General features: G+C 44.2%; 1 protein-coding gene across 8 annotated transcripts in view; it reads left to right on the top strand.

Annotated features, from left to right (window-relative positions):
- Positions 1–1248: 1248 nt before the first annotated feature.
- kaznb (kazrin, periplakin interacting protein b) overlaps positions 1249–13511 on the top strand; it is a 145342-nt gene continuing 133079 nt past the window's right edge. For 4 of the 8 annotated variants that reach the window (XR_003220116.1, XM_019359250.2, XM_025907235.1 and 1 more), the window contains exons 1-2: positions 1273–1773; positions 1893–1991. Coding sequence is in view for 5 of the 8 variants with exons in the window: in XM_019359250.2 (XP_019214795.2) it covers positions 1916–1991 (76 nt within the window). In the remaining 3 variants the exon portion in view is untranslated. Of the gene's footprint in view, positions 1774–1892; positions 1992–13511 lie in introns of all 8 variants that reach the window. The other 4 variants (XM_019359251.2, XM_025907233.1, XR_003220117.1 and 1 more) reach the window with 4 other exon arrangements.

The following is a 13511-nucleotide window of genomic DNA, read 5'->3' as shown; positions in this document are numbered from 1 at the left end:
CCTGTTCAAAGAGAATAGCATTAAAGCTGATGAAGGTGGAGAGGAGATGTATTCTGCAGGGCATTAGTCTCTCCGACTTGAAAGTGAAGGCGTGCCTGGTGTATTCTCACTGTTTATGAAATGCCAGGCTTCACTTTGACCTCAGCATTTTGCAGATTTTTAGTTGGGCCACATGCTGTTTGCAGCTACCAAACCCTTTCCTAACCTACAAACTGACTATCACTTGCTTGCAGGCTTTCAGTGCAGGACATTTTCTTCTTCTTCTACTACTTTTTTTTTTACTTGCAGAAGCACCTGCTTAAACCGGCCCACTGCAGTCTACTGAGCTTCCTGTCATTTCCTTTCAAAACAGGAGGATGTGATGTGAGGATGTGAGTGCTGTGGTCAGGTCCCCGGTGAGCTCTCCTTGGAGAGCAATGGCGTGAGAGATGGCTCCATGACAATGCTGCTTCCTGGCAAAGTTGTTTTTTTTTTTTTTTTCTGTGCCTGGGAGGAAATTGGCTGCTTAACACCGGTTTACAGGCTGCAGAGAGGTTAGACATTGTAAAGATGGCCTGAGTGCGATAATGTGCTGGAACCACTGTGTTGGTCTCGTCTGTGGTGGAGGTCTCCATGCCAACCGCTGCAGACTGGGTACAATACAAGTGTGCCTCCAAGGTCTGGGAGGGTATTTTAAGATCTCGTAACATATGCCCGTTTTGTTCCTGTGGTGTTGTTAATATTTATTACAACACCTTCATTTAGCCCTTTGCTGCGGCGTGAAGATTTCAGACAGCCTCATTTTTCACTTCTCCACCAGAGCTGCTGCACTACACATCGAGGCAAGTGTAAGTTTACAGGAGTTACATTTTCGGTGGAGTAGGAGCTGATTTTTATTTTATACTCAGCAGTTTTCTACAATTCCTTTTCAAGATGAAGCCTCTGGAAACTGTACCAGCCCTACTTTTCACTTTTTATACAACCTCTCCACTTTCTCATCCTCCTTTTTTTTTTCTTCCTCTCCCTCAGCACCGGGGGAAGATGAAGCACTCGAGTTTGCTAGAATCTGTTTCCCAGCAGCGGCCCGAGCTTTAAGATGGATCGAGGGGATTTGCATGGGGCGGGGTGGAGAGTTAGTAAGAGATGTGAGAGAGAACAGGAGAAATGTTACTGCTGAGGCGCAGCAAATGAGGGCTGGAGAGAAGAGAGGAGAGGAGGGGTAGGAGGAGTGAAAAGGGGGCACACTCTCACAGATCAGAAAACAACAGTCCTGTCCTATGCCCAGAGGACAGACGCTGCTATCTACTTAAGCTGAGACTGAGAGGGGAAGAGGGAGGATTGACTTTTACCTGATGTAGAAGCTGCACTCACCCCTCGCCACCCCTCTCTTCTATCCAGCCTGTCTGGAGCCGCAGAGGACTGTCAGCCCGTACAGACGAAGCACAAGATCAGAGTGCTGGCAGAGCAAGTGTGCCTACAGCTCTGCGTTACCTGCTTTACCACCCTGCAATCGCTCTCTCGCCCCACATGCACACATTCACAGAACTTTCTCTCGTGCGCGAACACTTACATGCTGACAAGCAGGCAGGCAGGCAGGCACACACACACATACACCCCCCCTCCCATTATTATCTGTGCGGCGAGCAGTTCTGCTCATATTGGTGCGAGCAGCGAGGGGCTGCATTTTGCTCCTCAGCAGCAGCAGCAGCAGCAGCAGCAACAGCAACAACACAGGACGGGTCCAGAGAAGAGCAGTCACCACCAGAGATCAAGCAGCAGCTGCTCCAACTGAAGGCAAGCCCCTTGTCTCTTGTTCTCCTCATTCGCTTTCCTTCTTTTTCCCATCTGGATGTGACGCAGTGATGCTGACCTTCCCTTTCCCCATTCTCTCCCCCCACTCTCTTTCTCCTCAGCTGCGTGTGCCAGTGGGACAGCCATGGAGGACACCCTCACCTGCAGCCATGCCACTTTCTCCCAGGTGTTTGGACGCCAGGGACAGCTCATGCAAGCCAGTGAGTTTCACTGTCTCAATATCCCCCCCCCCAAAAAAAAATCTTTAATCACATGCATGCCTCACATGTCAGCGTAACTGATCTCCACCCTCAGCAATTCCACACGATCGCATCCTGAGTCTTACTGCTGTTTTAATTCATCTGACCCTTGGAGGCGCATCAATGAGATTGCATTATCACGGCTTAAATCTTGCACAAAGCACAGAGTTTTCAAAGAGATGACAGGAAAACAAAACTGGGTTATCTTTTCACACGTTACGGTGATGTTAAAGGAAAGAAGCAATCTTAAATTTTTCCTTTTTTTTCATCCTTGACAAACTGTGTGTGACTGTCATTGTGGTGCTGCCCAAGTTTCTGAGCAGCAGGATTAACTTGTGCAGCACTGTGTTATATGGAGGTGGCTTGAAAAGCTTTTTGGACAGCATGCGGGATTAACCCGGGACTGTGGCTCAGCTGTGTTGGGAGTTACACTTTGCTAAAAGAGCGCTTTAGAGGTACTTGAATACAAAGATAAAGTGGAAACTGACAGCTTTCTTTACAGACCAGGTGTGCTGGCTAATATTTCTGCATGCTTTTAGTAATTTCTGCAGTCTAAAGTAGCAGATCTGGATGCATACTTTGCAGCACAGTGTTATTCACAGTATGATTGAAACTGAATTTGTCAGGGTGAGACACTATTTGAGGAGCTCTCATAGCTCAGACTGATAGCTAAATTATTAAAAAGGGAATCTATCAAGATTTTCAGGGGTGCAGACACACCGAACACAACCTTGGAGCGCCGCATATAAAGCATGCTCAAGTGATATCTTATTATGTAACGCACATGGTCAGAATACATATTTCCCCCAAGAGGAAAAATAGAGCAGAGATTGACTTGTCTCCACAATCAAAGTGTCAGCTGCATCCTCCCATAACTGACCTGGTATTTCTCCTCATGGAGTCATGCAGCGAGAACTTAGTCAACGCCTTTGATGCCTTCGCTCGGCCTTAAACGCAAAGCGATTCTTCACACGGTGTTATGAAGGATAATGAGGCGAGCCCGGGCGGATTTCAAAACAGATGTGCCTTTATGCTACGTATTGAGTTTGTCACATCAATTTTAAATGCCTTTGTTTCTCGTCATTACCACCTGCAGAGAGGGGCGTCTGATTAGAGTTTCAAAGCAAGTGTTATTAACACGAGCGCAGCTAAGACAGCACTTAGTGGAGCTAATAATGGAAACACATCAGTCATTTCCCTGTGCTGTAAAATTCATGCTTCTTGACACGTGTTACTTAGTAAGGTTGTGTTGCAGGAGTTCATCTGCTGGGATTTTTGAATCATAGAGTTATTTGGGAAGATAAATATGCAGATGCAGTGCAGTGAATTGTAGTTGTCTTTACACGAGAGCACTCTTTTATAAATAATGCGCTTTGTTTGAATGCATCCACGGGCTTGCGTTGATAAGAGCATATTACTGTTGAAGGGGTTGCAGGGTTTTGATTAATATTTTGCTTCAGACGGGCAGGATGCTGAAAGCATCTTCACTAAATGAGTGGCTTTAAGAGCTGCTGTCGTCTCTCTGGTTTCAGGTTTTTATGGCAAGCAGAGAATGCACTGGATTAGTGTGCAAACAGTGTGCACAAAACGCCGGATAAGTCCAACATATAATGACAGCTACATGTGTATGCAGATGCAAATGTATGCAGAATACAAATGCTTCATAGCCCTGAATCAGTAGATTATCTGGAGGGCATCTCAGTATAAAGGGATGTAAACAAGGAGAGGGTGTGTCGGTGCTGAAGAGTCTTATCACATTGGATCAGAGATGACAGCAAGGCAAGCCAAACCTTCACAATAAAATTCAGTATTTCTTTCCATCATCAGAATACACAGTGGAAAATTTGAATTATAAAAAGCAGTAGATTATATTGTGTTGTAGCACATGGCAGTGGATCTCAGCCTTGTTATCATGCAGCATGTATAAAGTCAACTTATTAGCATGTAATCCGCCAAAGCCTTCGCATACACTGGCTGGCATGCAAAGATTTAAAAAGATGAAATGTTTTTGATGTACTTTTTTTTCAAATATTACTTCACTATTAACAATTTACCAGTGACTTGTGAATTACTGATCATTCAAGACTTCTCCATTAATAGCTACTTTTGTCTGCTTATTAACAAAGGTCCGCCACAGCAGGTAGCGCCACCTGTTTGTTTTGGCAGATTATTATTTTTCTTATGCCCGACGCCCTTCCTGATGCAACCCCAAAGGGATTTGTGTCACCTCCCAGGATTTAACAGGGATCTGTGACTTGCTAGTTGAATGTGTAAACCACTTCACTATGAATATATAAAGAAAGACAAGAAATTCAGATTTTTAACACAATCACACAATGTGGAAACACTGATTGATGGGATATTTCATCATTTGCAGGGATAGTGTTAACTTTTTGAGCATCTTAAAACTTTGACTCATTAAGATTCGTAGGGCAGGTCAAGATTTGGCATTAGATATTTTCAGAAAAGAGCTCATAAATTCTCTGACTCTGTAAACCTGAAAAGCCCGGAAACAGTCAGCAACCTTTCCATATAAAAATGCAGCTTCTTGGCGGCCACTGGCTATAAAGGCTATAAAAAGATATCAAAGTGCCTCCAGCCTGCAATTTCCACTGCCTGAAATGCCATTAATGCATGTGAAAGTCACGATGTGGATTTGAAAGAACAAGAAGACTTCACGTCTGCTGGGCAGAAAATAGAAGCCACCCGTGAGTGTGAAGCAGCTGTACGAAGGTTTAGCTGTCGCAGCAGCGTCGTTGTATCAATCCACTGTGCAGGGTTGATGCACAAACATCAGAGAGGGAAATGCTACCTACATCCTCATCATGGAAATCAAATGCGGAAATCTGTAAAGCAAAATTTTTTGGAAGCAACTTTTGTGGACAATTTTAATTAAAACTAAACTCTGTGGCGACGATCACCAAAGGTTTGCTCAGAGAGAAAAGATGAAGATGCCAATTAATAAACATGGGACTGATTCAGTTCAATTCAATTAAATTCAATTCAGTTTTATTTATATAGCGCCAAATCACAACAACAGTCACCTTGAGGCGCGTTATATTGTACAGTAGATCGCACAATAATACATACAGAGAAAAACCCAACAATCATATGACCCCCTATGAGCAAGCACTTTGGCGACAGTGGGAAGGAAAAACTCCCTTTTAACAGGAAGAAACCTCCGGCAGAACCAGGCTCAGGGAGGGGCGGGGCCATCTGCTGCGACCGGTTGGGGTGAGAGAAGGAAGACAGGATAAAGACATGCTGTGGAAGAGAGACAGAGATTAATAACAGATATGATTCAATGCAGAGAGGTTTATTAACACATAGTGAGTGAGAAAGGTGACTGGAAAGGAAAAACTCAATGCATCATGGGAATCCCCAGCAGCCTACATCTATTGCAGCATAACTAAGGGAGGATTCAGGGTCACCTGGTCCAGCCCTAACTATATGCTTTAGCAAAAAGGAAAGTTTTAAGCCTAATCTTAAAAGTAGAGATGGTGTCTGTCTCCCGAATCCAAACTGGAAGCTGGTTCCACAGAAGAGGGGCCTGAAAACTGAAGGCTCTCCCTCCCATTCTACTTTTAAATACTCTAGGAACAACAAGTAGGCCTGCAGAGCGAGAGCGAAGTGCTCTAATAGGGTGATATGGTACTACAAGGTCATTAAGATAAGATGGGGCCTGATTTTTTAAGACCTTGTATGTGAGGAGCAGGATTTTGAATTCAATTCTGGATTTAACAGGAAGCCAATGAAGGGAAGCCAAAACAGGAGAAATCTGCTCTCTCTTTCTAGTCCCTGTTGTGTTGGGCTCTTGAATAAACTCTCGCTCAAGCGTTACCGTGGAGCAACAACCATCTTTTATTTTAGCGTCTCTCGTGCTGCTTACATACCACACATTTCCTGTCTAGAGGGTAAGTACTGCCGCCTAGTGGCGCATGCATGTACATCAATATAGATTACACCACATCCCCCTTACTGAAGTTAGGCTGGTACATTCTTTTGCTCTTCAAACAAAACATAACTGTATACTATTTTTTTTTCAATACAGACATACTCCAGCATTTCAGGAAATATAAACTCGGTATTTTCATAAACACTTTCTTTTCTCTTGTAACACATGTCAAACCGTTTTCCCTTTTGAACACGCCATTCTCAAAAACAAAACTTAGCATTTCAAAATACAACTTTTCCCTTTCCAAACAATTAGCTTCACAGATCAAGTCTTTTTGGTTTGATCACTTCCCTACCAGACCGGGTTCTAACCACACCTGGAGTATGGGGTGCGCTTGGCTCAGAAACAGTCTCTATAGGGGTGGACTGGATCTGTTTTGCCTCGGTTTGAGTCTCTGTTTGTGGGACTGGCACAAGATGACTGCGGTTCCTTCTGATCGTCCCTTGGGGTCCACTGATGATGTACGATCGTGGAGTCGGGTGGACTGATGTCACTGTGCCTTGTGCTTTTGCATCCGTGATCCAGACTGGTTGCCCTGGCAACAATTTATCCAGTTCTCTTGTTCTATGTCTTTTGTTAAAACATTCGGTTTGTCTCAGCCTTTTCTCTCTCTCAGAACGACAAATCTGCTGAAAATCAGGCAGACATGGCTCCAAGATTTCAGGAAGCACTGGTAAAGTAGTACGAAGCCTACGCCCCATGAGAAGTTGAGCCGGGCTGTAGCCATTCGCCAGTGCTGTTGTTCTGTATGCCAGCAATGCCTTGTATGGATCGCTGGCTTTTTTGAGGAGATTTTTGATGGTCTGGACACCTCTCTCCGCCTCGCCGTTGCTCTGCGGGTACCTGGGACTACTGGTGACATGCTCAAAACAGTAGTCCTTTGCAAAGTCTTTCATCTCTTGACATGCAAATTGTGGGCCATTATCAGTAATCAATGTTTCAGGTATTCCATGGCGTGCAAATATTGACTTTAAATGCACAATCACATTGGCTGAACGAGTCGGGCTGAGTTGAGCAATCTCGACATATCTCGAGAAATAATCTACTACCAACAGATAGTTTTTGTCTTTTAGTGTGAACAAATCAGCTCCTAAATTCTGCCATGGCCTTTCAGGTAAACGTGTGGGCATAAGAGGTTCCCTCACATTAACTCTCTCCTGTATGCAAAGCCTGCACTTAAGGACAAGTTCACTGATCTGATTACTTAAGCCTGGCCACCACACTGCTTGTCGGGCGCGTTCTCGACACTTAACTACCCCTTGGTGACCCTCGTGTATTTTGTCCAAAACTGCATTTCGCATGTTTGCAGGTATGACCAACCTTGTGCCTCGCAATAGTAGTCCATTGTGAACGCTCAAAACTGCTCTTTCCGACCAGTAGTGTTTTACTACACCCTGCAGCTGGTTCCTGTCAGGCCAGCCCTCTGCACAGAACTTCATGACTTGGGAACAGACGCCGTCAGACTGTAGCTGCTCACGGAGATCTGCAAGGTATTTGCTGCTAGTAGGAAGGCCCTCCAGCACTGCGTCAACGTAAATATCAGTGTCCTCCATAAGATCATTGTCTCTGGAAATCACACTGTGTGTCAGCGGTAACCGTGACAGCGTGTCGGCTGTGGTGAGGCTTTTGCCTGGAATGTGCCTTATAGTGTAAGAATACCTCATTAGGCGCATGCGGAATCTCTGTATCCGCGGTGGAAGCAAATCCAAGGCCTGCCCTCCAAGTAGGCTCACGAGTGGCTTATGGTCGGTCTCAAGCTCAAAGTGCAGCCCCAAAATAAAGTCACTGAATCTTTCACAGGCCCAGGTGAGCGCCAGCGCTTCTTTTTCCAGCTGAGCATAGCGCTGCTCTGTGGGTGTCAATGATCGTGAGGCATACGCGACTGGTGACCACACGTCACTGTCTTTCTGTAGCAAAACTGCCCCCAACCCGTATGAAGAGGCATCTGCTGAGATCTTTTGGGGTTTGTTTGGGTCGTAAAGTTGCAGTACTGGAGCGGATGACAGTTCTTCTTTTAAACTGCTAAATGCATTTTGTTGCTCATGCCCCCAGTACCACATGTTTTTAGTTGAAAGCAAGTCTCTCAGTGGTTTGTCTTTTTCGGAGAGGTTTGGGATGAATTTCCCCAACTGATTCACCATTCCTAAGAAGCTTCTAAGCTCACTCACGGTGCTTGGCTCTTTCATATTCTGCACCGCACTAGTTTTGTCAGGGTCAGGACTCATGCCTTCGGATGACACAATGAATCCTAAGAATTTCACTGCTCTTTTGCCAAACTCACATTTTGACATGTTCAGGGTGACGCCCGCCTTCTCTGCACGGTCGAGGACAGCGTGGAGTCTCATGTCGTGCTCCTCTTTCGTGGATCCCCAGACCAGGATGTCGTCCATGTGGCACACGACTCCCGTGAGGCCGGCTGTCACTTCCGTCACCATCATGTTTTGGAAATGCTCTGGTGCACTGGAAATACCAAATGGCAAACGATTGAAATGGTATCTACCAAATGGCGTAATAAATGTGGTGAGGAGAGCAGATTCTTTGGACAGCGGTATTTGCCAAAAGCCCATGTTAGCATCAAGCTTGGAGAAATACTGCGCACCTGTGAGCATGCCTAGTGTTTGGTCTACAGAGGGGAGGATGTATCTTTCACGACACACAGACTCATTCAATGGTGTCATGTCCACACAGATGCGGACATTCTCTCTGTCCTTTTTAGGGGCTACGACCATGCCGCAACACCAGTCTGTGGGCTCTTCCACACGACTGATTACTCCCAACTGTTCCATCCTCTCCAGCTCTGTTTTGACTTTGCCCAGTAGTGGCAGTGGAACACGCCTAGGCACTTTCAGTGAATAAGGTTTAGCGTCGGGCTTCAGCTTAATCGTGTACGGTTTTTGAACAAGCCCGAGCCCATTACATAGTTTCGGGTACACTTTCTTCACTGTCTCAAGGTCAACATTGTCCATTCGGGCAATTAGTTTCAGTCTCACAGAAGCTGTCCTGCTTAAGAGAGCTACACGCAGATTTCTGACTACATAGATTGTCTCTGTAGTGCTCCTGTCACTGTAGGAAATGTCCTCCTTTATAGACCCAAGTACGCTCAGTGCTGCACCTCCTGGTCCATACAGTGGCTTTTTAGCTTTTTGCAAATGTTCACTTGGCTGCTTAATGTCTTTGAATGTCTCCTCTGAGATAGCTGTGACATCTGCCCCCGAGTCTAATTTAAATGTCATGCTTTTGCCTCTCACGCAGATGTTAGCAAGCCACGGGTCTTCTCCTGAATCTAGTTCACCTAGGAAAAGTCCATCTGCACTGTCTGCCACCTCATGCACAGTTGTAGACCTACAAACTCTCCCGTAGTGTCCACGTTTCCCACAGTTGTGGCATTCTGCATTTTTGGCTGGGCACTGTGCTGCTGGGTGCATCGGTGCTTTCCCACATTTAGAACAGGTTTTATTCTCTTGTCTTGTTATTTGTGGTTTATGTGGCTTGAACTGCTTTTGGTCTCTGCTTCTGAATTTATTTGGCTGTGATTTTCTGACATGCACGGCATCCACTGCTGTCTTGCCAGTGCTGCTTTCACCTCTTAGGTCAGTTTGCTGTCTTTTTATTTCCTCAGATTGTCTCGCCATTGTGATAGCTTTAGCTAGGGTCAAATCTTTGTTGAGCTGCATTCTCTCCGACAGCGATGAATCTTTAAGACCCACAACGAGCCTATCCCTCAAAAGTTCATCGTGAAGTTCACCATATTCACAGTTTTCAGCGAGAGCATATAGAGCTGTTATGAAGGAGTCAACTGTTTCTGCTGGCTGTTGTACTCGCTTATTAAACTTTGCTCTTTCATAGATCACATTCTTTCTGGGGACAAAATGTCTATCAAATGCGTTTCTGACTGCATCGTACTGCTGGCGCTGCCCGTCTGTTAGGTCAAGTCCCTTAGCACGTCGTCAGCCTCGTCCCCCATGCAGTAAACTAATGTGTTCACTTGGTTAGCATCTGTTGAGCTGTTCAGATTACTTGCCATTCTAAAACGCTCGAAACGTCTGATCCACTTCTCCCATTCCTGGGGCTTTGCGAAGTCGAACGGTTCCGGTGGCTTGATGGTGAAAGTAGCCGCTGGTGGAGCTGCCATAACCGGGCCAGGTGTCGCCGCTGCCGCCGGTAGAGCCGCTGCTTGCTCCGTCATGTTTGTCGCTAGCCGATCGCCAAGCTGACTTTCTTTTCAGTTTTTCTCAGTTCACCGCTTAGAGCGAGTGCACTTCTGACACCATGTTGTGTTGGGCTCTTGAATAAACTCTCGCTCAAGCGTTACCGTGGAGCAACAACCATCTTTTATTTTAGCGTCTCTCGTGCTGCTTACATACCACACATTTCCTGTCTAGAGGGTAAGTACTGCCGCCTAGTGGCGCATGCATGTACATCAATATAGATTACACCACAGTCCCTGTCAGTACTCTTGCTGCAGCATTTTGGATTAGCTGAAGACTTTTCAGGGAGGTTTTAGGACATCCTGATAATAATGAATTACAGTAGTCCAGCCTGGAAGTAATAAATGCATGAACTAGTTTTTCAGATTGGGAACAATTAGAGGCACATTGCAGTGATATAGCAACACATTTTCCTGATAAATATCATGCAGTTAGATTCATAAATATTAAAAAAGATGGATGTAGCCACTTTGATGTCAGGCATTTTGAAGCTTCAGGTTTTGTGATGTCAGAAGTCACCTTATATACACGAAAGGATGGAGTGCGAAAGTTATCAGCATTTATAACAAGTATTAGTGCAATCAACAGTATCAAACTTTGACTTACAAGTTTGAAACAGGCTTCCATAGGTTTCCCTTTACTGCAAGCAGAGACGTTTAACAGCTCTCATACATCGCTACTTGAACATCACTAAAAATTAGTGGTTACATCTCAACATGTTACCCAGGGTGTTCTCATCATGTACTAGTTTTTTCAGTTTCCTAAATGAAGGCACAAATATTTGAAGAAAGGACGATGTTTAACATCTGCTGTACAGGCTATATTTGCTTCATTTCACCTCAAAAATCAACTAATCTCTCATAGCTTGAGCCATATTCTCTTTGTAGCTGATGTTATTTTAATACTGTGACCTGAACAGACGCCACACACACCCAGAAATATCTTCTTTCTTCTTCTTTCTTTGTTTCCTTTCTGAGTTTCACTCAGCTCATTTGTTTGACCATGAGAAGTCTCACGAGTTTGGTATGATGTGTTTCCACTATCCAGTTCTACTTGATTGGGCTTCAATGAATGGGTTAATTGTCAGAGTGGGTACAATTACAAGAGAGACTAATCTAACAGATATGCAAATCACAGTTCCAGGCTGTTGTCTTTTGTTGTAATGAGCTGGATTTGGCTAAATGCATAGTGATTTTTTTCATAGAAAAAAAGATAAAATGACATCCTGTAAGAAAACACTTTTTGGATGACGAACAAGAGCTGTTAGTATACAAGTACAGCAGGATTGTAAAATTAGGTGTTTTATAATTTGCGTCATTATGAGATAAAAGTCTCTCCTCCTCTGCAGAGCAGCAGAAGTGTGAAGTGCAGACAACATGTAAAACTGCAGCAAGTCTGTCCTTTTGTTCCAACAGCATTTTTTCCACTTGTGCTTCTAGGTAGAGCGTTAACTTTTCCCTGAATAAATGACAAGTGAAGCCTCTGTTTCTCAGAGCTGCATGCATTATTCACTACATTCTTAACCTCTTTCTGTTGCCTCTTCACTCTCCTTTTTTCCCCTATTTTTGCTTTTACAACATTGCTTCCAAAAAAGTTGTGGACACGGTGGGGAATTAAAAAGATAACACAGCAATCAGCGAATCGTTTAAACCCCATTTTTGCCTGAAAATGGCACAAAAACCTTCGACATCGAAAATCATTTTATTATTTTAGAAAAACTACAGGTGGATTCTGAATCGATCGAATTGGCAACAAGACATTTGAAAATGACAGGAGCAGGTTTACCACCGTATTGCATCATTTCTTCTTGTAGTAACACTCGCCGTTAAATGCCTTTGCATTTGGGAACTGAAGAAATCAGTCAGCCTAGTTTGGAAAGTGAAACAGATTTTCATTCTTGGGTGATATAAGATTTTGGTAAATTAACAATTCGGAGCATCCCAGAAAGTCGATTCTGGTCATCGGGATGTTACGTTTCGGTAGAGAGATTTCATCACTCATCCAAGTGACTTTCTCAGTCTCCCCTTGGATGAGTGATGCAATGTTTTTCCCAGTGAAATGTTACATCCTGATGACCAGAATCAACTCACTGGGATTTCCCTACTGCATGACTGAACATGCATCAAGACAATTCAGGGCCACCTTTGTTGTATTTTTTATATTCTATCTGAATTACACACACACACACACACACACACACACACACACACACACACACACACACACACAAATATATTTAGGAGGTATCTATCTATCTATCTATCTATCTATCTATCTATCTATGCATACACCATATTGCCACAAGCATTGACTAGGCATGCTGACTGCTTCTACTGACTGCTGGCTCATTGGATTCCATCATGGTACCGTGCAACAAGTCCAGTCGTGAAACTTCCTCGCTACTAAATATTCCGCATTCAGCTGTTAGTGATATTATAAAAAAGTGGAAGCGATTGGAAATAACACCAATTCAGACATGAAGTGGAAGGACACAGAGCAGGGTCAGCAGATGCTAAGATGCTCAGTGCCCAGAGGTTGCAAAATTTCTGTAGTCAGCCACTACAGGCCTCAAGAACAGTGCATAAAGAGCTTCAGGGAAGGGGTTTCCAGTTTGACCAGTCTGGGTTTGGCGGTTTCCAGGAGGTCCGTACTTGCTTTGCATTTCACCAAATGTTTGGTGGAGGACGATTATGGTGCAGGGTTGTTTTTCAGGAGGTGGGGTCAGCCCATTAGTTCCAGTGAAAGGAACTCTTAATGCCTCTGCTTCCAAGACATTTTAGACAATTTCACAATCTCGACTTTGTGGGAAAAGTTTGGGGATGGTATCTTCTTGTTCCAACATGACTGTGCACCAGTGCGCAAAGCAAGATCCATAAAGACATGGATGAGTGACTTTGCGGTGGAAGAAGAGTCCTCAACCTCAACCCGACAGAGCCAGGCCTTCTCGTCCAACATCAGTGTCTGATCACAAATGTACTTCTGGAAGAAAATAAAAACATCATATTGATTCCTATAGATTAGGAATGGGATGTCACTCAATTTCAATTACGTGTGATAGCAGAAAATACTTTTGGCAGTATCGTGTATGTGGTGCCAGCTTATATATTGTTGAGCATTACTGGGGCCTTCATAGATGTGCAAGTTATCCATACCATGCAAACCAATGCACTGGATGGTTCTTTCCTCTTTAGCCTGGAGGATTGTGTCTTACATTATTTCCAGATATAATTCCACATTTTGATTTATGTATTAAACCACAGCACTGTTTTTCCACCTCAGTCCCAAGGAATGTAACAGCTTTTCTGGAACTTGTTTTCT

This window comes from Oreochromis niloticus, linkage group LG5, assembly GCF_001858045.2.
Source record: "Oreochromis niloticus isolate F11D_XX linkage group LG5, O_niloticus_UMD_NMBU, whole genome shotgun sequence".
Lineage (NCBI taxonomy): Eukaryota > Metazoa > Chordata > Actinopteri > Cichliformes > Cichlidae > Oreochromis > Oreochromis niloticus.
This window is presented reverse-complemented; position numbering and strand designations above follow the sequence as displayed.